At 51.4% G+C, this 23,780-nt stretch overlaps 1 protein-coding gene across 1 annotated transcript in view; it reads right to left on the bottom strand.

Annotated features, from left to right (window-relative positions):
- Window positions 1-3,652: 3,652 nt before the first annotated feature.
- Window positions 3,653-23,780, bottom strand: part of cps1 (carbamoyl-phosphate synthase 1, mitochondrial) — a 195,340-nt gene continuing 175,212 nt past the window's right edge. The window contains exons 35-38 of the mRNA XM_043693435.2: window positions 11,535-11,594; window positions 8,854-8,966; window positions 6,519-6,648; window positions 3,653-4,832 (exon numbers count right to left, since the gene is read on the bottom strand). Coding sequence (XP_043549370.1) covers window positions 4,731-4,832; window positions 6,519-6,648; window positions 8,854-8,966; window positions 11,535-11,594 — 405 coding nt within the window. The 3' untranslated portion in view covers window positions 3,653-4,730. The remainder of the gene's footprint in view (window positions 4,833-6,518; window positions 6,649-8,853; window positions 8,967-11,534; window positions 11,595-23,780) is intronic.

Here is a 23,780-nt window from a genome sequence, read left to right as displayed (position 1 = left end):
CCAGACTAGGGATCACTGTGTAGAAAATTTTGGAATAAGAGAAGGATAAGTTTTTTTAACCCAACAAGTTTTGAGCCTGTGGAATTCTCTGCTACAGAAAGTGGTGGAGGTCAAAACATTGAATGTTTCCAAGAAGGAGTTAGATATCATTGTAAGTATAAAAGGATCATAGAGTATGGAGAAAGCAGAAACAAGAGGATGATCAGCCAAGATCATATTGAGGGGCCAAGAAGGGGCCAAATGGCCAATTCCAGCTTCTATTTTCAATGTTTCTGCATTGCACATTGTTAATTGTAATAGCAGTGTGCACTGAGTATTGGTGGGGGACAGAGTGGATTCTTGTAGATGTGGTGCCAGTCAAGCAGGATTCTTTGTTCTGCATGGTGTCAAGCTTCTTCAGCGTTGTTGGAGCTGTCCCCCTCAGGAAAGTGGGAAATATTTCATCACACTCCTAACTCGTGCCTTGTAGATGGTGGACAGGCTTTGGGGGCCATTGTCCAAATGAAACATCCACTTACCACTTCTGACTGAAGATCAACTTGGCACTGAATGTTCTTTGCAATGATGTGCTGGGTACCCCAATCCTTGAGGATGCGGATGCTTATTGAGCCACCTCCTCCAGCAAGATATTTAACCATCCACCATTATTCACGATGGGGATCGGCAGGACTGTAGAGCTTAGATTGATTCCATTCGTTGTGGGATCTCTCAGCTCTACCTCTGGTTACTTCGACTGTTTGGTATGCAGCGGATTGTAAGCCAGAGGATTAGGAATATTTTAAAATAAACAACCAAAGATGACTAAAATAGGTGAGGGAGAAGATAGCAAACTTGCAAGTGATGTCAAGATGGACAACAAGAGTTCAGAGAGATTTACATGGATGTTGCCAGGGTTGGAGGATTTGAGCTATAAAGAGAGGCTGAACAGACTGGGGCTGTTTTCTCTGGAGCGTCGGAGGCTGAGGAGTGACCTTATAGAGGTTTATAAAATCACGAGGGGCATTGATAGGGTAAATAGAGAAGGTCTTTTCTCTGGGATGGGGCAGGGGGAAAGCATGGAGTCCAGAACTAGAAGGCACAGGTTTAGGGTGAGAGGGGAAAGATACAAAAGAGAGCTAAGAGGCAACGTTTTCATACAGAGGGTGGTACATGTGTGGAATGAGCTACCAGAGGAAGTGGTGGAGGCTGGTACAAATACAGCATTTAAGAGGCATCTGGATGGGTATATGAATAGGAAGGATTTGGAGATATGGGCTGGGTGCTGGCAGATGGGACCAGATTAGGTTGGGAAATCTGGTCGGCGTGGATGGGTTGGACCGAAGGGTCTGTTTCTGTGCTGTGCATCTCTATGATTCTATAAGAGCCAGGTTAAATATATAAAAAGGGAGAGAGAAGCCAATGTCAACATTGGCCCTTCAGAGAATGAGGCTGGGGAAATAATAATGGAGTACCAAAAATAATAATTGAGGAATTAAAAAATTGCTTGCAGTAGAAGACACCATAGCATTCCAAAATGAGTAAATATGAAGGGGCAAAAGGAGAGGAGATAAATTTAATAACTATTATTAGAGAAATAAATGATATTAGGGAAACTTATGGTACTAAAGACCAACAAATCACCTGAACCTAGTGAGATACATCCTAAGATATTAAAAGGAAGATAATAGCTGCATTGGTAGTATTCTTCCAAGGATCCTTCTATTCTGGGAATGTCCCAGATGATCGGAAATCTGCCAGTGTAACATCTTTATTTAAAAAGAGACAAGTGAAAGGTAAACGCGGCCCCCGCCGCGTTCCGTCACCACGCCTAACCCCGCCCTCCCGCTACGATCCGTTAAGAGTCCATTGTAAAAATGCAAGTATTTAGAAATACATAAAATAAAGCAGAGTTGGCATGGCTTCATGAAGTGGTATCATGTCTGACAGAATTACCAGAATGTTTTGAGGAAGTAGAACAGTGGATGTATTATATGTAGATTTTCATACGTGATAAGAGGACATGCATTAGGCTACTGAATAACAGCCCCATATGTGGAAGGTAGTTGATGAGCATGGTTAGAGAATTGGCTAACTAATAGAAGACAGAAATTTGGGATAAAGGAGGCATTTTCAGGATGGCAATCTGTAATTACTGGGGTGCTGCAGCGATGTGTGTTGGGGCCACAATTATTTACTCGAGAAGACAAATGGAATGTGACCTTTATTTCAAAGGTAATGGAATGCAATCATAGGAAGGTTTTGCTACAACTACATAAGGCACTAATCAAACCACAGCTGGAATACTGTGAATGGTTTTGGGCCCGTTATCTAAGGAGAGATATACTGCCACTGGAGGTAGTCCAGAAAACGTTTACGAGGCTGATACTGCGTCAGGAGGGATTGTCTTATGAAGAGACGTGAGTAGATTGGGTCTGTATTAAATGAAATTTAGAAGGATGAGAGGTAACTTTATTGAAATATATACAAATCTCAAGGATTTGACAGGGTTTATGTGGAAAAGTTGTTTCTCTCTTTGTGGGATAGTCTAGGACCAGAGGGCATAATCTTTGAATAAGGGATCACGTAGTTAAGAAGAGAAACTTCTCTGAAGGTGTGGAATTATTTTTTCCCTGTCGGTTGTTGGTGCTGGGTCAGAGAGTATATTCAAGGCTGCCGACTTGTAATCAGCAAGGGAATTGAGAGTTAGGGAGAAAAGGCAGGAAACAGGAGCTGCAGATTTGAGGACTCCAGGAGTATAATCAATCAATTTAGGGAAAAGAATCTAAAGGACCGCAAACTTGGAAGACAGGAAAATTGAGTAAAAATTGAACTCTAGGATTCTTCAGCAGCAGAATTTAGAACACTGCTCAAGGATTGAACCTTGGGCTATCCAAACACAGACACTGTTAATCAGAATCATAATTAAATTCCATTATTAATCAAGTTATAGCTAAGTTGAGTTGCGAGGCTTAATTTTCCTACCTGAGGGCTATTATTTGAGTTGCTACATGCAATAATGTTTAAGTAACTGCTTCAGTGTTTGATTGTCTGGGGATCTTTTGTTTAAATAAGTAGCTGAATTAAAGGCAGCTTGTAGTAATTTACCCACAATGCTTTTTAGAATATTTTCTGCCAGAATACAAATTTCACACTTTCCCACATTGTACTTCATTGCCAGATCTTTGTCCACGCACTTAACCTACCTTTGTAATATTCTTATGTCCTCGTTATTAGTCACTTCCTACTTTGTGTCATTCAGATTCTTTTGATGGGAAACAGTTACAGAGAATAGACTGGCAGTGAAAAGCGCAATCGTGAAATGGGAAAATGACTTAGTGTTGAGGAATAAAGGGCCTTGAATTTGCTTCAGTAGCACCAGGTTGGTGCAGGGCCTGGATCAATTGAAGCACAGCTCATGATCGTTACACAGATTCTTCGAGGGGCGCAAGTGGAGCTGATGGAGGTCAGAGCAAGGAGGGGTAATCATGCCATCCTCCGCTGAAGAGGCTGCTGACACCTCCTGTCCAGTGGACACATTGGTGAGTGAAAATATGGTGCCAAATGCCAGTGGGACCATACCTGGGTTGTGGGCATGTGAGGTGAAAAGGCTATGAAGGAATGAAATGCATGAACAGACATGGTCACACCCTCCTCCCGACACAAACAGCATAGCTCAGTGTTTAATTAAACAATGATTTATTGTTGTTCTGATACAGTTATAAGGAATTATACAGCATCACAGCAGAGGAATGACATGAAAATGAAGCACTATGAAAAAAAACCACCAGCCCTGCTTGTGGCCACGCATGGCTACGTCAAAGTGACAGCCCGACTGTACGCTTGGGTGTCCACTGAACCCAGAGATAGTGCACCTCCACAATGCACAAAGTCGAGAATTGTCTTCTCATTGGGGTCAGGGGTAATGGGAAGGTGGTACAGTGTGTCTGTTGCCACTCCAAGATCATGAGTATCCCCACCCACTTACACACGCACGCACACACTCATACACACATACCCACACTGCAGATGGAGAGGAGCTGTAAATAGCCAAGGGGGAGAACCAGAAAACATGTTGGAAATCTGCAAATTCCAGTCAAGTCCATGCCAACGCAAGATCCTCAAGAGAAAAATGAAGGGGCTGCAGATTATGGGAGGGCATGTGGAAGGGTCCCGGGTCAATTCAAGGCCAATGGCAGGCCAACCCATCACCGGTCATCAATGTAAGTTGGCCCACTTCTGACACGTGAATTGCGAGGACTGAAACAGCTCTCGCTGGCTAGATAAGCGAGCAATTGTCAAACTGATAACTTGGCTTTTGTCATCATGGCTGTGGCAGGAATGAAGCTTGTGGTTGCAAGGCACTGACAAATCATTTCAGGGTCACAATAAGCAAACCCTCATGAGAACACTGCGTAGGAAGAGGGATGTACACCACCAGCTCAAAGTCCTCGCAGCTTGCTCAGTTACAAGGGGCGGGGGGGAATCTTGCGGTACCCACCGTCTCCACAGTGTCCTCTCCATTGCCATGTACAATTGGGAGAAAAAAGGAAAGCATTAGAACAGGGAGTCATTTCCATAGTGCTTAGACCTCCAAAAACAAGAGCTGAATTAGGTGAATCGTGTGGTCACATTGAAATCTCTCTCTGTTTATTCAAAGCTGTTACAATAAGAATATGTTTTTGTCCGTGTCAGAGAACCGACTTTGTACACGTGGAGTGAGGGCCTGCACAAACCAGGCTGACGGGAACCTTTCACGGTAAACCTCTGATCACACTGTTCTCTCGATAGTGGTACAGGCTGGTGGAATCCAGTTTCCCACAGTGTTTAATCGCTTCAGCAAAAAGTTTTGCCACCTGAAAGGGTAAGAAGAAGAAATCAATAGCATTTACAAATAAAATGCTGAGACCCAGTCAACAAGTTCCCTCCGCTAACTGAAGACAACTTCCCAAAGAGGGCCAAATGGCCTGTTTCCTCACTGTAGGGCTTCTATTATTCTTAAAAAAAAAGAGAGTGGGAGAGCAGTGGATACCCTTTTGGGATTCGCCATTGGACTAGGTGCAGTAGCCTTGGAATTAGTGCTGGGTTCTGTCAACAAGCCGACAACATTCATACATACACAACCCTGTCCACTACTCTGCGATAGGCGAAACATACCCAGGAGGGATGGGTAAGAACCCGTATGGACAATAGCTTACAACAGCTCAAAAGTGGAGACTCTGGTCTAAGTAGTATTGATGAGCTCTCCCGAGGCTCTGCAGGACACGGGTTTAAATCCTGCACAGGAGCTGGTGGAATTAGAATTCAATTCATTAGCTTCAAATTGAAAGTTGGGATCAGTAATGGTGACCATGACAACGATCATCAATTTAAAAAACAAACAAAAGCCACATCTGCTCCTTGTTTTTGTGGTTTCTTTGGTTTACAAACGAGGAGGAGTATACAAATCCAGAATGTTGCTTCCAGTTCTGGGAAGATCTTTGGAAGATGATCAGAGGGTGCAGAATCAATTCAACAGATTCACACCAGGCAAGAGGAGGCTGGTTTTACAGAGAGACCAGCAAAGCTACAAACGTTCATGTTACAGCACAGATTTAATTGGAGGGTTTCAGAACAAGGCCATTTCTCCCAATGTATCCTGTTTACACGATGAGCAGAATCGCTCACTGATGGGGATAGATTTAAACCACTGGGTCCAGAAGCGAAATGAGGATTGTTCGTCGAATCTGAAATTCTCTGCTCGGTAAGTAAACCGGAAGATCGCTCCACAGAGGCTTCCAAACAAGAAAATGAAGATGGGGATGGAATGAACAGCAGAGTTCTTTCAAAGAGTTAGTACAGGTTAGAAAGGCTCCTTCTGTGGCCTCTTTCCGTGCTGTGTGGGAGTGAAAGAAACAGCCCAGCAATCTCCTGGCTGTAGATGTGATTCCAGAGTGGTCTGTGGCCTCTGGTGCCAGGATTAAGGATTATGCTGACAGAAGAGGTGAACAGCGAGTGTGCCTTGTGGAAACTGGAACCAACAACACGGGAGGAAGAGGAATGTGGTCCTGGAGTCAGAATTGAGAGAGCTAGGTATGAAATGGGTAAGAAAAAGCTCATAATCTGCAGATGACTCTGAGTATCATGCACAAATGAGCTTAGGAAGATAAGATTGTGCAAAAGTGGATGGAAAGATAATAGTGGAGGAAGGGAGTTAGATTCCTGGGACATTGTGACCACACAATTTTATTCTATGGTAATTTAGTTACTTATCTCCTTGCTCAAACAGTGGAGATGATGGGTGGAGACAGAGCTATTTGCCTGGAAAAGGAGAGGATGGGACAAATTTGAGCCACATTAGAGCTGTCTCATTTATTAAAACCAATTTCAGATCTCAGTGTATGACCAAGGAATTCTGAAGGAGATTCTGAATCTCTTCCCTCCACTCACTGTCAATGTTCCAGCTTTAAGAGTTATTAAGCCACTGACATTTTGTGGCCAGTGAGCATCTCGTCAGGATTTCTGATGGGAGCAAAGTTAAGAGGTACAGTCATTATTATTACCTGAAAATTGGTGATAAGAGGTACAGCATGATCAATGGCCATTCTGCGGATCAGGTAGTTCTCCCTCATAAAGCGGGTGTTATTGTTGGGCAGGTTTATCACCAGGTCAATGGCTCCATCATGGATTAATCTGAAAAGACAGTCACACAGAATCGTTACGGTGTAAAAGGAGGCTGTTCAGCTCATCCTGTCTGCATTAGCTCTCTGAGCACTTCAACTTAGTGGGCGGCACAGTGGCACAGTGGTTAGCACTGCTGCCTCACAGCGGCAGAGACCCGGGTTCAATTCCCACCTCAGGCGACTGACTGTGTGGAGTTTGCACATTCTCCCCGTGTCTGCGTGGGTTTCCTCCGGGTGCTCCGGTTTCCTCCCACAGTCCAAAGATGTGCAGGTCAGGTGAATTGGCCATGCTAAATTGCCCCTAGTGTTAGGTAAGGGGTAATTGTAGGGGTATGGGTGGGTTGCACTTCGGCGGGTCGGTGTGGACTTGTTGGGCCGAAGGGCCTGTTTCCACACTGTACGTAATCTAATCTAATCTAAAAAAAAACTTGGTGCCATCCTACACCTTTTTCCTACACAACCCCGCACATTGTTCCTATTTAAATAAAAATTCATCCCGCTCTCAAATGAACCCGCCTCCACTACACTTTGAGACACTGCATTCCTTCCTGGAACCATTCGTATTGTGAAAAAGATTTTCTCGCATTATACTTGCTTTGGCTGTGTTGTTGAGTAAAGCCAGAGTACAGGAAAGCATCAAAGCATCAAAGAACTGGCGGCACGGTGGCATAATGGTTAGCATTGCTGCCTCACAGCACCACAGACCCAGGTTCGATTCCCGCCTTGGATGTCTGTGTGGAGTTCGCACGTTGTCAGCATGCCTGTATAGGTTTGCTGCTCCGGTTTCCTCGGATTGTCTAAAGATGTGCAGGTTAGGGGGACTGGCCATGCCAAATTGCTCCGTCATGTCCTAGAATTCCATTCCTGGAATTGCAGACTAGGTGGCTTAGCCGCAATAAATGCAGGATTACATGGATAAGGGTGGAGGGGTAGGTCCGGATGGGATGCTCTTTGGATGGTTGGTGCAGACTTGATGGGCTGAATGGCCTCCTTCTGCACTGTCAGGATACTATGACCAGGTCATGAGGAAGAATTGGAGAAATTGGAATTAACCTCAAGAACGTATCTGGCAAGAGTGAACAAGACACAATAAAGGGAAGTGTAGAGGTAGTGCAGGGAATTGGAGTACATGTAGCAGGACAACTAGATGAGTCGGTTAAGGAGGTGGACTTTATATTTCTCTCTCGGACCTGTTGTAGTGCTCCAGCAAACTCAGTACAAGCTAGAACAGCAGCATTGCATCGTTCTCCAGGGTCCCGGCAACATTCAAGATTCAATATGGAGTCAAATAATTTTACAGTGTGAACACCACCTACTACGTTCTTTATCCACCTCCGTACCTCTATCACATGGACTGCTTTCATCACAATCAAACCATTTTCACCCACTAATGGTCTCTATTATCAGCTTTTCTTTTCCCTGGCTTAACATCCCTTGTCTGTCTACTGTCTCTTTCTCCCCCCCCCATCTGGGCTCCATCTCCACCCATTTATTTACTACTTTACTGTGCAGCAATTTCTGTTTTAACATCCCTTTATTTATCGAGACTTGAAATATCGGGCAAGGAGGCTATGCTAGAATTGATTAAGATTTGGAGATGCTGGTGTTGTAACAAAGTTAAAAAGCACACAATACCAGGTTATAGCCCAACAGGTTTAATTGAAAGCACTAGCTTTCAGAGCGCCGCTCCTTCAACCACCTGAAGGAGCGACGCTCCGAAAGCTAGTCTGCTTCCAATTAAACCTGTTGGACTATAACCTGGAGTTGTGAGATTTTTAGAATTGATTAAAGCAGCCACAATACTGCAGATAGTTCTATTCATACTGGAAGGATATGCTTGCACTAGAATTCCAGGGGAATTGATGTGGGAAGACAATGTCTATACCCTTGTGAGGGAACATGAGCAGGTTTTAAGAAACACAAGGTGTGGTAAGAGAGGGGAGCCTCTGGAACCCCACAGACTGTGATTCCAGCTCCAACTCCTTCAGAACACAGGCACTAGCCATTCTTAGAGTAAAGTTATAATTCAGTTTTATGCCACAGTTTATAAAAGGATATTACCAGAACTGGAGGATTTGAGGAAATATGGGGATGCTTGCTTAAACCAGGAAAGTATGTCAAAAATAAAAATCACAATGGAGTACAAATCTAATGGGTGACCCTCGACAAAAGGTGAGTGTACAGAGAATCCCTAACAACCACGGCAGGCACTCACTTGGTAAAAGAGGGAGCTGATGAACTGTGATCCTCTGCATCAGGCCATGAGACGGGGGCAGTGGGTACATCATTGGCATTCAACCAGGCAGCCGTCCCTTCTGTGGCATACAGCTTCAATGAAACAAACAACAGGTTTCACATCAAACACAAGCCATGTCATCCTTCACCACACTGACGCCCAGCGATTATACAAGTTTTCAGGGACCTCCAGATTAAAGGTTTTCTGAAAACCCACAAGAGAACACTGAACGACTCGTGCATCCCCAGTGACAGTGGTACAGACATAGGGAATCACTCGATCATTGAGAAACACGATGGTGCATCAGGGCAGAGGGAGGTGAAAGCTCCCTTCAGAAGGGCAGAGGGAGGTGAAAGCTTAAATCAGTAAATAATAGACTTCTCGTGCAATTATTGCATATGGTATGGGGTCATGGTACGGGGCAGGGACACACAATATGGGGCACAGTACAGCGCAAAGACACAGTATGGGGCGGGGTCACAATACAGGGCAGGACACAGCTCTGACGAGGCTCTCTTGTAATGTGTAGCTGTTCTAGCACACAGCTGTAATCTGCTTCACCCCCCCCACCCCAACACATGGCCTCAACACACCCAAGATCAAACTGTCAGCACAACATTTTCTCAGAGTCATACAGCACAGAAACATGCCCTTCATATCTAGAACATAGAACATAGAAGAATACAGCACAGTACAGGCCCTTTGGCCCTCGATGTTGCGCCGATCCAAGCCCACCTAACCTATACTAACCCACTATCCTCCATATACCTATCCAATGCCCGCTTAAATGCCCATAAAGAGGGAGAGTCCACCACTGCTACTAGCAGGGCATTCCATGAACTTACGACTCGCTGAGTGAAGAACCTACCCCTAACTTCAGTCCTATATCTACCCCCCCTTAATTTAAAGCTATCCCCCTTGTAATACCCGACTCCATACGCGGGAAAAGGTTCAAAACTGTCAACCCTATCTAACCCCCTAATCATCTTGTACACCTCAATCAAGTCACCCCTAAACCTTCTTTTCTCTAATGAAAACAGCCCCAAGTGTCTCAGTCTTTCCTCATACGATCTTCCTTCCATACCAGGCAACATCCTGGTAAATCTCCTCTGCACCCGTTCCAGTGCCTCCACATCCTTCCTATAGTATGGCGACCAAAACTGCACACAATATTCCAGATGCGGCCGCACCAGAGTCTTATACAACTGCATCATGACCTCAGGACTCCGGAACTCAATTCCTCTACCAATAAAAGCCAGTACGCCATATGCCTTCCTCACCGCACTATTTACCTGGGTGGCAACTTTCAGAGATCTGTGTACATGGACACCAAGATCCCTCTGCTCATCCACACTACCAAGTATCCGACCATTAGCCCAGTACCCCATCTTTTTGTTATTCTTCCCAAAGTGAATCACCTCACACTTAGCTACATTGAATTCCATTTGCCACCTTTCTGCCCAGCTCTGCAGCTTCTCTATATCCTGCTGTAACCTGCCACATCCTTCCTCACTGTCAACAACTCCTCCGACTTTCGTATCATCCGCAAACTTGCTCACCCAACCTTCTAACCCCTCTTCCAGGTCATTTATAAAAATGACAAACAGCAATGGTCCCAAAACAGATCCTTGCGGAACACCGCTAGTGACGGCACTCCATGAAGAAACTTTGCCATCAACTACTACCCTCTGTCTTCTTCCATCCAGCCAATTCCTAATCCGAACCTCCAACTCACCCTCAATGCCATATCTCCGTATTTTCTGCAGTAGCCTACCGTGGGGAACCTTATCAAACGCCTTACTAAAATCCATATATACCACATCTACCGCTTTCCCCTCATCAACCTCCTTCGTCACCTTTTCAAAGAATTCAATAAGGTTTGTGAGGCACGACCTGCCCTTCACAAAACCATGCTGACTATCCTTGATCACATTATTCCTATCCAGATGTTCATAAATCCTATCCCTTACAATTCTCTCTAAGACTTTGCCCACAACAGAAGTGAGACTCACCGGCCTATAGTTACTATGCCAAGCAAGAAACACGAAACTACATTAATCTCATTCTCCTGTCCTTGATCCATAACTTAGTTTCCCCTGGCATTTTACATGTCCGCCCAGATGCTTCTTAAGTGGTGCAGTAGTTCCTGCCTCTCGGGCAGCAACATTCCATATCTCTACCACCCTCTGGGCGAAAAAGCTCATTTCAGATTTCCTCTAAATGTGCAAAACAGCGAGTGGATAGCATTCATAAACCCTATCTCCCTGATTTTGGGAATGTGTGGAGCTGGAAAGGAAGTCCTTCCAGAGAGAGGTTTGGAGGAGGACACTGAAAGCCTACTAGCTCAGCCTATGAGTCTTTGAAATCCCAGTTAGATAGGAAATGTTGCCTTTAAAATCTCCAACTGAGGCTGCCAATATCTCTCAAGCTGCAGAGGACAGCAGAGGAATAGACAGTTGTACTGGGAGCCTGATGTTTCTCTGTGATGGTGCTACAGAGCAATGCCAGGGTCTTGCTGCAGGCTTCAGTGAACAGAGTGGTCACAGACATTGTGTGACTGGAAATGCTAAAGTCACTATCAGAGACACCATTCCTTTCCCTGCTGTAATAGGGAACACTACACTGTATTCATGCGTTTTAACCAAGGTGTGGAGACCTACCTTGTATCCCTGTTCATGAAGCTGTTGTGCAGTGTCAAGAAACTTTGATCGAAAAGAGCTCTGTGAAAACAATTAACAGAAAGAAAGGACCTCAGTATAGACCAAAAAAAGTAACGCCACATGTTTCTAACAGTCATCTCTGCAAGTCAGGATCAGGTATAAAAGTCTCTGCAGGCTCAATACCTGACAGTGTTTATTTTGTGTAGTTTTCACTAACATAGGGACTGAGTACCCTGGATCAGAATAAACCAAAGCTCCTCTGAAATTGTTCAGATTCATTTGAAGTAAATTCCAACCACAACAGCTGCACAGCAACATCAACTTGAAAAGCAGAGAGTCAGAATACAACACAGAAACAGACCCTTCAGCTCAACTCACCCATGCCAATCAGGTTTTCTAAACTGATCTAGTTCCATTTTCCTGTGTTTAGCTGATATGCCTCTAAACCTTTCCTTTCCATGTACCTGTCCAAATGTCTTTTAAATGTTGTAATTGTACCCACCTCTACCACTTCCTCTGGTAACTAGTTAATATAAACACCACTCTCTGTGTGAAAAAAGTTGCCCCTCAGGTCCCTTTTAAATCTTCATCCTCTCAGCTTAAACCCATGCCTTCTAGTTCTGCCCTCCCCAATCCTGGGGAAAAGACCTTGGCTATTCACCTTATCTATGCCACTTACGATTTTATAAACGTCTGTAAGGTCACCCCTCTGCCTCCTACATTCCAGGGAGAGAGGTCCCAGCCTATCCAGCCTCTTGTTACAACTGAAACTGTCTATTCTCAGCAGCAACCTGGTAAATCTTTCTTTGCACCATTTCCAGTTAACTAACATCCTTCTTCTCGCAAGGCAACCAGAATCGCACATAGTTCTCCAAGTGCAACCTCACTAATGCCTTGTACGGCTGTAACATTATGCCCCAACCCCTGTATTAATTCTCTCACCAAAGAAGGTATTGTCCAACAGGTTTATTTTGCAAGTACTAGCTTTCGGAGCACTGCTCCTTCATCAAGTGGCTACGGGAGTGGGATCATAGGACACAAAATATATAACAAAAGGTCACAGTATCATACCATTGATGCAATATATTGAACAAACCTAGATTGGTGTTAAGTCTTTCATCTTTTAAAATGGGTTGCAGGTTTAGATTCATTAATATGTAAATCCCAGAACTTCTTTCAAGTCACATTCCCAAGATAACTGAAGGTTTTATTAAAAAACAAAGGTGACATCTCAATTCAGACACCATATTAAAGGTGTTGTGTTGCTGCATCAACATAGTCTTACCAGACCCTAGGGGATGCTCTCTTATTAGAGAGAAGCAACTGATGGTGATTTAACCTGAGGGCCACCAGATCTCAGGCGAGATGGAACGTCCTTCATGGTAATGTCAAACCAGTGATGGGAATTGAACCAACGCTGTTGGTATCTCACTGCTCTGCTAACTAAATGATTCAGCAACTGAGCTAAACCGATTCCCATTAAAGCTATGAGGTTAGAGTCTGTATGTATTCCAATCTTGAGTCAGACAAGGTAAGTTTCCAAGTAGGAATTTATAAAATGTCACATGGATTGTAAAAAATATTGACTGCCTACAGATTGTGTTTTTTTTAACAAAATGGAATGTATCTGCAAATACAATTCTACAAATGCAAATTCACCCCATAGACTTATATGTGTGTGCATGGGAGGGTGACAGAGAGAGTGCATGTAGGAGAGAGGTGTAGAATGTCATTGTGTGTCTACGTGTACGTACGTGTGTGCATGCTTGATACAGTGAGTGTGATGGAGTATGTGCCTGCCAGATGGTGTGCGCGTGGGGTGTATCTGTGTACCTGAGAGTGAGCACATGAATAAGAGAGGATTTGCGTAAGTGTGAGAGCATGTAAGAGTGCGCGTGCGAGAGAGAGAGAGTGAGAGTGTGTGTGCGAGAGAGAGAGTGAGAGAGTGTGTGCGAGAGAGAGAGTGAGAGAGTGTGTGCGAGAGAGAGTGAGAGTGTGTGCGAGCGAGAGAGTGCGAGCGAGAGAGAGTGTGCGAGCGAGAGAGAGAGAGAGAGAGTGTGCGAGAGAGAGAGTGCGAGAGAGAGAGAGAGAGTGCGAGCGAGAGAGAGAGAGAGAGAGTGCGAGCGAGAGAGAGAGAGAGAGTGCGAGCGAGAGAGAGAGAGAGTGCGAGCGAGAGAGAGAGAGAGAGTGCGAGCGAGAGAGAGAGAGTGCGAGCGAGAGAGAGAGAGTGCGAGCGAGAGAGAGTGCGAGCGAGAGAGAGTGCGAGCGAGAGAGAGTGCGAGCGAGAGAGAGTGCGAGCGAGAGAGAGTGCGAGCGAGAGAGAGTGCGAGCGAGAGAGAGAGAGAGAGTGCGAGCGAGAGAGAGAGTGCGAGCGAGCGAGAGAGAGTGCGAGCGAGAGAGAGAGAGAGTGCGAGCGAGAGAGAGAGAGAGTGCGAGCGAGAGAGAGAGAGTGCGAGCGAGAGAGAGAGAGAGAGAGAGAGTGCGAGCGAGAGAGAGAGAGAGTGCGCGAGAGAGAGAGAGAGAGTGCGCGAGAGAGAGAGAGAGAGAGTGCGCGAGAGAGAGAGAGAGAGTGCGCGAGAGAGAGAGAGAGAGTGCGCGAGAGAGAGAGAGAGAGTGCGCGAGAGAGAGAGAGAGAGTGCGCGAGAGAGAGAGAGAGAGAGTGCGCGAGAGAGAGAGAGAGAGTGCGCGAGAGAGAGAGAGAGTGCGCGAGAGAGAGAGAGAGTGCGCGAGAGAGAGAGTGCGCGAGAGAGAGAGAGAGTGCGCGAGAGAGAGAGAGAGAGTGCGCGAGTGAGAGAGAGAGAGTGCTCGAGTGAGAGAGAGAGAGTGCGCGAGTGAGAGAGAGAGAGTGCGCGAGTGAGAGAGAGAGAGTGCGCGAGTGAGAGAGAGTGCGCGAGTGAGAGAGTGCGCGAGTGAGAGAGTGCGCGAGTGAGAGAGTGCGCGAGAGAGAGAGAGAGTGCGCGAGAGAGAGAGTGCGCGAGAGAGAGAGAGAGTGCGCGAGAGAGAGAGAGAGAGTGCGCGAGTGAGAGAGAGAGAGTGCTCGAGTGAGAGAGAGAGAGTGCGCGAGTGAGAGAGAGAGAGTGCGCGAGTGAGAGAGAGAGAGTGCGCGAGTGAGAGAGAGAGAGTGCGCGAGTGAGAGAGTGCGCGAGTGAGAGAGTGCGCGAGTGAGAGAGTGCGCGAGAGAGAGAGAGTGCGCGAGAGAGAGAGAGTGCGCGAGAGAGAGAGAGTGCGCGAGAGAGAGAGAGTGCGCGAGAGAGAGAGAGTGCGCGAGAGAGAGAGAGTGCGCGAGAGAGAGAGAGAGTGCGCGAGAGAGAGAGAGTGCGCGAGAGAGAGTGCGCGAGAGAGAGAGAGTGCGCGAGAGAGAGAGAGTGCGCGAGAGAGAGAGAGTGCGCGAGAGAGAGAGAGTGCGCGAGAGAGAGAGAGTGCGCGAGAGAGAGAGAGTGCGCGAGAGAGAGAGAGTGCGAGCGAGAGAGAGAGGGTGCGAGCGAGAGAGAGAGGGTGCGAGCGAGAGAGAGAGGGTGCGAGCGAGAGAGAGAGGGTGCGAGCGAGAGAGAGAGGGTGCGAGCGAGAGAGAGAGGGAGTGCGAGCGAGCGAGAGAGTGCGCGAGAGAGAGAGAGTGCGCGAGAGAGAGAGAGTGCGCGAGAGAGAGAGAGTGCGCGAGAGAGAGAGAGTGCGCGAGAGAGAGAGAGTGCGCGAGAGAGAGAGAGTGCGCGAGCGAGAGAGGGAGTGCGAGCGAGAGAGAGAGTGCGCGAGAGAGAGAGTGCGCGAGAGAGAGAGTGCGCGAGAGAGAGAGTGCGCGAGAGAGAGAGAGAGAGTGCGCGAGAGAGAGAGAGAGAGTGCGCGAGAGAGAGAGAGAGAGTGCGCGAGAGAGAGAGAGAGAGTGCGCGAGAGAGAGAGAGAGAGAGTGCGCGAGAGAGAGAGAGAGAGAGTGCGCGAGAGAGAGAGAGAGTGCGCGAGAGAGAGAGAGAGTGCGCGAGAGAGAGTGCGCGAGAGAGAGAGAGTGCGCGAGAGAGAGAGAGAGAGTGCGCGAGTGAGAGAGAGAGAGTGCGCGAGTGAGAGAGAGAGAGTGCGCGAGTGAGAGAGAGAGAGTGCGCGAGTGAGAGAGAGAGAGTGCGCGAGTGAGAGAGAGAGAGTGCGCGAGTGAGAGAGAGAGAGTGCGCGAGTGAGAGAGTGCGCGAGAGAGAGAGAGAGTGCGCGAGAGAGAGAGTGCGCGAGAGAGAGAGAGAGTGCGCGAGAGAGAGAGAGAGAGTGCGCGAGTGAGAGAGAGAGAGTGCTCGAGTGAGAGAGAGAGAGTGCGCGAGTGAGAGAGAGAGAGTGCGCGAGTGAGAGAGAGAGAGTGCGCGAGTGAGAGAGAGAGAGTGCGCGAGTGAGAGAGAGAGAGTGCGCGAGTGAGAGAGTGCGCGAGTGAGAGAGTGCGCGAGAGAGAGAGTGCGCAAGAGAGAGAGAGTGCGCGAGAGAGAGAGAGTGCGCGAGAGAGAGAGAGTGCGCGAGAGAGAGAGAGTGCGCGAGAGAGAGAGAGTGCGCGAGAGAGAGAGAGTGCGCGAGAGAGAGAGAGAGTGCGCGAGAGAGAGAGAGTGCGCGAGAGAGAGTGCGCGAGAGAGAGAGAGTGCGCGAGAGAGAGTGCGCGAGAGAGAGAGAGTGCGCGAGAGAGAGAGAGTGCGCGAGAGAGAGAGAGTGCGCGAGAGAGAGAGAGTGCGAGCGAGAGAGAGAGGGTGCGAGCGAGAGAGAGAGGGTGCGAGCGAGAGAGAGAGGGTGCGAGCGAGAGAGAGAGGGAGTGCGAGCGAGCGAGAGAGTGCGCGAGAGAGAGAGAGTGCGCGAGAGAGAGAGAGTGCGCGAGAGAGAGAGAGTGCGCGAGAGAGAGAGAGTGCGCGAGAGAGAGAGAGTGCGCGAGAGAGAGAGAGTGCGCGAGAGAGAGAGGGAGTGCGCGAGAGAGAGAGGGAGTGCGAGCGAGAGAGGGAGTGCGAGCGAGAGAGGGAGTGCGCGAGAGAGAGAGTGCGCGAGAGAGAGAGTGCGCGAGAGAGAGAGTGCGCGAGAGAGAGAGAGTGCGTGAGAGAGAGAGTGCGTGAGAGAGAGATAGTGCGCGAGAGAGAGAGAGTGCGCGAGAGAGAGAGTGCGCGAGAGAGAGAGAGTGCGCGAGAGAGAGAGAGAGTGCGCGAGAGAGAGAGAGAGTGCGCGAGAGAGAGAGAGTGCGCGAGAGAGAGAGAGTGCGCGAGAGAGAGAGAGTGCGCGAGGGAGAGAGAGTGCGCGAGGGAGAGAGAGTGCGCGAGGGAGAGAGAGTGCGCGAGGGAGAGAGAGTGCGCGAGGGAGAGAGAGTGCGCGAGGGAGAGAGAGTGCGCGAGGGAGAGAGAGTGCGCGAGGGAGAGAGAGTGCGCGAGGGAGAGAGAGTGCGCGAGAGAGAGAGAGAGAGTGCGCGAGAGAGAGAGAGAGAGTGCGCGAGAGAGAGTGCGCGAGTGAGAGAGAGAGAGTGCGCGAGTGAGAGAGAGAGAGTGCGCGAGTGAGAGAGAGAGAGTGCGCGAGTGAGAGAGAGAGAGTGCGCGAGTGAGAGAGAGAGAGTGCGCGAGTGAGAGAGAGAGAGTGCGCGAGTGAGAGAGAGAGAGTGCGCGTGAGAGAGAGAGTGCGCGAGAGAGAGAGAGTGCGCGAGAGAGAGAGAGTGCGCGAGAGAGAGAGAGTGCGCGAGAGAGAGAGAGTGCGCGAGAGAGAGAGAGTGCGCGAGAGAGAGAGAGTGCGCGAGAGAGAGAGGGAGTGCGCGAGAGAGAGAGGGAGTGCGAGCGAGAGAGAGAGTGCGCGAGAGAGAGAGGGAGTGCGCGAGAGAGAGAGTGCGCGAGAGAGAGAGAGAGTGCGCGAGAGAGAGAGAGTGCGCGAGAGAGAGAGAGAGAGAGTGCGCGAGAGAGAGAGTGCGCGAGAGAGAGAGAGTGCGCGAGAGAGAGAGAGTGCGCGAGGGAGAGAGAGTGCGCGAGGGAGAGAGAGTGCGCGAGGGAGAGAGAGTGCGCGAGGGAGAGAGAGTGCGCGAGGGAGAGAGAGTGCGCGAGGGAGAGAGAGTGCGCGAGGGAGAGAGAGTGCGCGAGGGAGAGAGAGTGCGCGAGGGAGAGAGAGTGCGCGAGGGAGAGAGAGTGCGCGAGGGAGAGAGAGTGCGCGAGGGAGAGAGAGTGCGCGAGGGAGAGAGAGTGCGCGAGGGAGAGAGAGTGCGCGAGGGAGAGAGAGTGCGCGAGGGAGAGAGAGTGCGCGAGGGAGAGAGAGTGCGCGAGGGAGAGAGAGTGCGCGAGGGAGAGAGAGTGCGCGAGGGAGAGAGAGTGCGCGAGGGAGAGAGAGTGCGCGAGGGAGAGAGAGTGCGCGAGGGAGAGAGAGTGCGCGAGAGAGAGAGAGTGCGCGAGAGAGAGAGAGAGTGCGCGAGTGAGAGAGAGAGTGCGCGAGTGAGAGAGAGAGAGTGCGCGAGTGAGAGAGAGAGTGCGCGAGAGAGAGAGAGAGTGCGCGAGAGAGAGAGAGTGCGCGAGAGAGAGAGAGTGCGCGAGAGAGAGAGAGTGCGCGAGAGAGAGAGAGTGCGCGAGAGAGAGAGAGAGCGCGAGAGAGAGAGAGAGCGCGAGAGAGAGAGAGAGAGTGCGCGAGTGAGAGAGTGCGCGAGAGAGAGAGAGAGTGCGCGAGAGAGAGAGAGAGAGAGTGCGCGAGAGAGAGAGTGCGCGAGAGAGAGAGAGTGCGCGAGAGAGAGAGAGTGCGCGAGAGAGAGAGAGTGCGCGAGAGAGAGAGAGAGTGCGCGAGAGAGAGAGAGTGCGCGAGAGAGAGTGCGCGAGAGAGAGAGAGTGCGCGAGAGAGAGAGAGTGCGCGAGAGAGAGAGAGTGCGCGAGAGAGAGAGAGTGCGCGAGAGAGAGAGAGTGCGCGAGAGAGAGAGAGTGCGAGCGAGAGAGAGAGGGTGCGAGCGAGAGAGAGAGGGTGCGAGCGAGAGAGAGAGGGTGCGAGCGAGAGAGAGAGGGAGTGCGAGCGAGCGAGAGAGTGCGCGAGAGAGAGAGAGTGCGCGAGAGAGAGAGAGTGCGCGAGAGAGAGAGAGTGCGCGAGAGAGAGAGAGTGCGCGAGAGAGAGAGAGTGCGCGAGAGAGAGAGGGAGTGCGCGAGAGAGAGAGGGAGTGCGAGCGAGAGAGGGAGTGCGAGCGAGAGAGGGAGTGCGCGAGAGAGAGAGTGCGCGAGAGAGAGAGTGCGCGAGAGAGAGAGTGCGCGAGAGAGAGAGAGTGCGTGAGAGAGAGAGTGCGCGAGAGAGAGAGAGTGCGTGAGAGAGAGAGTGCGTGAGAGAGAGATAGTGCGCGAGAGAGAGAGAGTGCGCGAGAGAGAGAGTGCGCGAGAGAGAGAGAGTGCGCGAGAGAGAGAGAGAGTGCGCGAGAGAGAGAGAGAGTGCGCGAGAGAGAGAGAGTGCGCGAGAGAGAGAGAGTGCGCGAGGGAGAGAGAGTGCGCGAGGGAGAGAGAGTGCGCGAGGGAGAGAGAGTGCGCGAGGGAGAGAGAGTGCGCGAGGGAGAGAGAGTGCGCGAGGGAGAGAGAGTGCGCGAGGGAGAGAGAGTGCGCGAGGGAGAGAGAGTGCGCGAGGGAGAGAGAGTGCGCGAGGGAGAGAGAGTGCGCGAGGGAGAGAGAGTGCGCGAGGGAGAGAGAGTGCGCGAGAGAGAGAGAGAGAGTGCGCGAGAGAGAGAGAGAGAGTGCGCGAGAGAGAGTGCGCGAGTGAGAGAGAGAGAGTGCGCGAGTGAGAGAGAGAGAGTGCGCGAGTGAGAGAGAGAGAGTGCGCGAGTGAGAGAGAGAGAGTGCGCGAGTGAGAGAGAGAGAGTGCGCGAGTGAGAGAGAGAGAGTGCGCGAGTGAGAGAGAGAGAGTGCGCGTGAGAGAGAGAGTGCGCGAGAGAGAGAGAGTGCGCGAGAGAGAGAGAGTGCGCGAGAGAGAGAGAGTGCGCGAGAGAGAGAGAGTGCGCGAGAGAGAGAGAGTGCGCGAGAGAGAGAGAGTGCGCGAGAGAGAGAGGGAGTGCGAGCGAGAGAGAGAGTGCGCGAGAGAGAGAGGGAGTGCGCGAGAGAGAGAGTGCGCGAGAGAGAGAGAGAGTGCGCGAGAGAGAGAGAGTGCGCGAGAGAGAGAGAGTGCGCGAGAGAGAGAGTGCGCGAGAGAGAGAGAGAGTGCGCGAGAGAGAGAGAGAGTGCGCGAGAGAGAGAGAGAGAGTGCGCGAGAGAGAGAGAGAGAGAGTGCGCGAGAGAGAGAGAGAGTGCGCGAGAGAGAGAGAGAGTGCGCGAGAGAGAGAGAGAGAGTGCGCGAGAGAGAGAGAGAGTGCGAAAGAGAGAGAGAGAGAGAGTGCGCGAGAGAGAGAGAGAGTGCGCGAGAGAGAGAGAGAGAGTGCGCGAGAGAGAGAGAGTGCGCGAGTGAGAGAGAGAGAGTGCGCGAGAGAGAGTGCGCGAGTGAGAGAGAGAGAGTGCGCGAGTGAGAGAGTGAGAGAGAGAGAGTGCGCGAGTGAGAGAGAGAGAGAGTGCGCGAGTGAGAGAGAGAGTGCGCGAGTGAGAGAGAGAGAGTGCGCGAGTGAGAGAGAGAGAGTGCGCGAGAGAGAGAGAGTGCGCGAGAGAGAGAGAGTGCGCGAGAGAGAGAGAGTGCGCGAGAGAGAGAGAGAGTGCGCGAGAGAGAGAGAGTGCACGAGAGAGAGAGAGTGCGCGAGAGAGAGAGGGAGTGCGCGAGAGAGAGAGAGTGCGCGAGAGAGAGAGAGTGCGTGAGAGAGAGAGAGTGCGCGAGAGAGAGAGTGCGCGAGAGAGAGAGTGCGCGAGAGAGAGAGAGCGCGAGAGAGAGAGAGCGCGAGAGAGAGAGAGCGCGAGAGAGAGAGAGCGAGAGAGAGAGAGCGCGAGAGAGAGAGAGCGCGAGAGAGAGAGAGCGCGAGAGAGAGAGAGCGCGAGAGAGAGAGAGTGAGTGCGAGAGAGAGTGTGCGAGAGAGAGTGTGCGAGAGAGAGAGAGTGAGTGCGAGAGAGAGTGTGCGAGAGAGTGTGCGAGAGAGAGAGTGTGCGAGAGAGAGAGTGTGCGAGAGAGAGAGTGTGCGAGAGAGTGTGCGAGAGCGAGAGAGCGAGAGAGCGAGAGAGCGAGAGAGCGAGAGTGCGAGAGTGCGAGAGAGCGAGAGAGCGAGAGTGCGAGAGAGCGAGAGAGCGAGAGAGCGAGAGAGCGTGCGAGAGAGAGTGAGTGTGAGAGTGCGAGAGAGAGAGTGAGTGTGAGAGTGCGAGAGAGAGAGTGAGTGTGAGAGTGCGAGAGAGAGAGTGAGTGTGAGAGTGCGAGTGAGAGAGTGTGTGCGAGAGAGAGTGAGAGTGTGTGCGAGCGAGAGAGTGCGAGCGAGAGAGTGCGAGCGAGAGAGTGCGAGCGAGAGAGTGCGAGAGAGAGAGTGCGAGAGAGAGAGTGTGCGAGCGAGAGAGAGAGAGAGAGAGTGTGCGAGCGAGAGAGAGAGAGAGTGTGCGAGCGAGAGAGAGCGAGAGTGCGAGCGAGAGAGAGAGAGCGAGAGTGCGAGCGAGAGAGAGCGAGAGTGCGAGCGAGAGTGCGAGCGAGAGAGAGAGAGAGTGCGAGCGAGAGAGAGAGAGAGTGCGAGCGAGAGAGAGAGAGAGTGCGAGCGAGAGAGAGATAGAGAGAGAGAGAGTGCGAGCGAGAGAGAGAGAGAGAGAGAGTGCGAGCGAGAGAGAGAGAGAGAGAGTGCGAGCGAGAGAGAGAGAGAGAGAGTGCGAGCGAGAGAGAGAGAGAGAGAGTGCGAGCGAGAGAGAGAGAGAGAGAGTGCGAGCGAGAGAGAGAGAGAGAGAGAGAGAGTGCGAGAGAGAGAGAGAGTGCGCGAGAGAGAGAGAGTGCGAGAGAGAGAGAGAGAGTGCGCGAGAGAGAGAGAGTGCGCGAGAGAGAGAGAGTGCGCGAGAGAGAGAGAGTGCGCGAGAGAGAGAGAGTGCGCGAGAGAGAGAGAGTGCGCGAGAGAGAGAGAGTGCGCGAGAGAGAGAGAGTGCGCGAGAGAGAGAGTGCGAGCGAGAGAGAGAGAGAGTGCGTGCGAGCGAGAGAGAGAGAGAGTGCGAGCGAGAGAGAGAGTGCGAGCGAGAGAGAGAGAGAGTGCGAGCGAGAGAGAGAGAGAGTGCGAGCGAGAGAGAGAGAGTGCGAGCGAGAGAGAGTGCGAGCGAGAGAGAGAGAGAGTGCGAGCGAGAGAGAGAGAGTGCGAGCGAGAGAGAGTGCGAGCGAGAGAGAGAGAGTGCGAGCGAGAGAGAGAGAGAGTGCGCGAGAGAGAGAGAGAGAGAGTGCGCGAGAGAGAGAGAGAGAGAGAGAGAGAGAGAGTGCGCGAGAGAGAGAGAGAGAGAGAGAGTGCGCGAGAGAGAGAGAGTGCGCGAGAGAGAGAGAGAGAGTGCGCGAGAGAGAGAGAGAGAGAGTGCGCGAGAGAGAGAGAGAGAGAGAGTGCGCGAGAGAGAGAGAGAGAGAGTGCGCGAGAGAGAGAGAGAGTGCGCGAGAGAGAGAGAGAGTGCGCGAGTGAGAGAGAGAGAGTGCGCAAGTGAGAGAGAGATAGTGCGCAAGTGAGAGAGAGAGAGTGCGCGAGTGAGAGAGAGAGAGTGCGCGAGTGAGAGAGAGAGAGTGCGCGAGTGAGAGAGAGAGAGTGCGCGAGTGAGAGAGAGAGTGCGCGAGTGAGAGAGAGAGAGCGCGAGTGAGAGAGTGCGCGAGAGAGAGAGAGTGCGCGAGAGAGAGAGAGAGTGCGAGAGAGAGAGAGAGAGTGCGCGAGAGAGAGTGCGCGAGAGAGAGAGAGTGCGCGAGAGAGAGTGCGCGAGAGAGAGAGAGTGCGCGAGAGAGAGAGAGTGCGCGAGAGAGAGAGAGAGCGAGAGAGAGAGAGAGAGCGAGAGAGAGAGAGAGCGAGAGAGAGAGAGAGAGAGAGTGCGCGAGAGAGAGAGAGTGCGCGAGTGAGAGAGAGAGAGTGCGCGAGTGAGAGAGAGAGAGTGCGCGAGTGAGAGAGAGAGAGTGCGCGAGTGAGAGAGAGAGAGTGCGCGAGTGAGAGAGAGAGAGTGCGCGAGTGAGAGAGAGAGAGTGCGCGAGTGAGAGAGAGAGAGTGCGCGAGTGAGAGAGAGAGAGTGCGCGAGTGAGAGAGAGAGTGCGCGAGTGAGAGAGAGAGAGCGCGAGTGAGAGAGTGCGCGAGAGAGAGAGAGTGCGCGAGAGAGAGAGAGAGTGCGAGAGAGAGAGAGAGAGTGCGCGAGAGAGAGTGCGCGAGAGAGAGAGAGTGCGCGAGAGAGAGTGCGCGAGAGAGAGAGAGTGCGCGAGAGAGAGAGAGTGCGCGAGAGAGAGAGAGAGCGAGAGAGAGAGAGAGAGCGAGAGAGAGAGAGAGCGAGAGAGAGAGAGAGAGAGAGTGCGCGAGAGAGAGAGAGTGCGCGAGTGAGAGAGAGAGAGTGCGCGAGTGAGAGAGAGAGAGTGCGCGAGTGAGAGAGAGAGAGTGCGCGAGTGAGAGAGAGAGAGTGCGCGAGTGAGAGAGAGAGAGTGCGCGAGTGAGAGAGAGAGAGTGCGCGAGTGAGAGAGAGAGAGTGCGCGAGTGAGAGAGAGAGAGTGCGCGAGTGAGAGAGAGAGAGTGCGCGAGAGAGAGAGTGCGCGAGAGAGAGAGAGTGCGCGAGAGAGAGAGAGTGCGCGAGAGAGAGAGAGTGCGCGAGAGAGAGAGAGTGCGCGAGAGAGAGAGTGCGCGAGAGAGAGAGAGTGCGCGAGAGAGAGAGAGTGCGCGAGAGAGAGAGAGTGCGCGAGAGAGAGAGAGTGCACGAGAGAGAGAGGGAGTGCGCGAGAGAGAGAGGGAGTGCGAGCGAGAGAGAGAGTGCGCGAGAGAGAGAGAGTGCGCGAGAGAGTGCGCGAGAGAGAGAGTGCGCGAGAGAGAGAGAGCGCGAGAGAGAGAGAGCGCGAGAGAGAGAGAGCGCGAGAGAGAGAGAGCGCGAGAGAGAGAGAGCGCGAGAGAGAGAGAGCGCGAGAGAGAGAGAGCGCGAGAGAGAGAGAGCGCGAGAGAGAGCGAGTGAGTGCGAGAGAGAGTGTGCGAGAGAGAGCGAGTGAGTGCGAGAGAGAGTGTGCGAGAGAGAGAGAGTGAGTGCGAGAGAGAGAGTGTGCGAGAGAGAGAGTGTGCGAGAGAGAGAGTGTGCGAGAGAGAGAGTGTGCGAGAGAGAGAGTGTGCGAGAGAGAGAGTGTGCGAGAGAGAGAGTGTGCGAGAGAGAGAGTGTGCGAGAGAGAGAGTGTGCGAGAGAGAGAGTGAGCGAGAGTGCGAGAGAGCGAGAGAGCGAGAGAGCGAGAGAG

This window comes from Chiloscyllium plagiosum, unplaced genomic scaffold, assembly GCF_037043375.1.
Source record: "Chiloscyllium plagiosum isolate Xiang-an unplaced genomic scaffold, Cpla_swu_hap1 HiC_scaffold_7, whole genome shotgun sequence".
NCBI classification, from domain to species: Eukaryota; Metazoa; Chordata; class Chondrichthyes; order Orectolobiformes; family Hemiscylliidae; genus Chiloscyllium; species Chiloscyllium plagiosum.
Note: the sequence above shows the minus strand (reverse complement) of the source record. Positions and strands in the feature narration are given on the sequence as shown.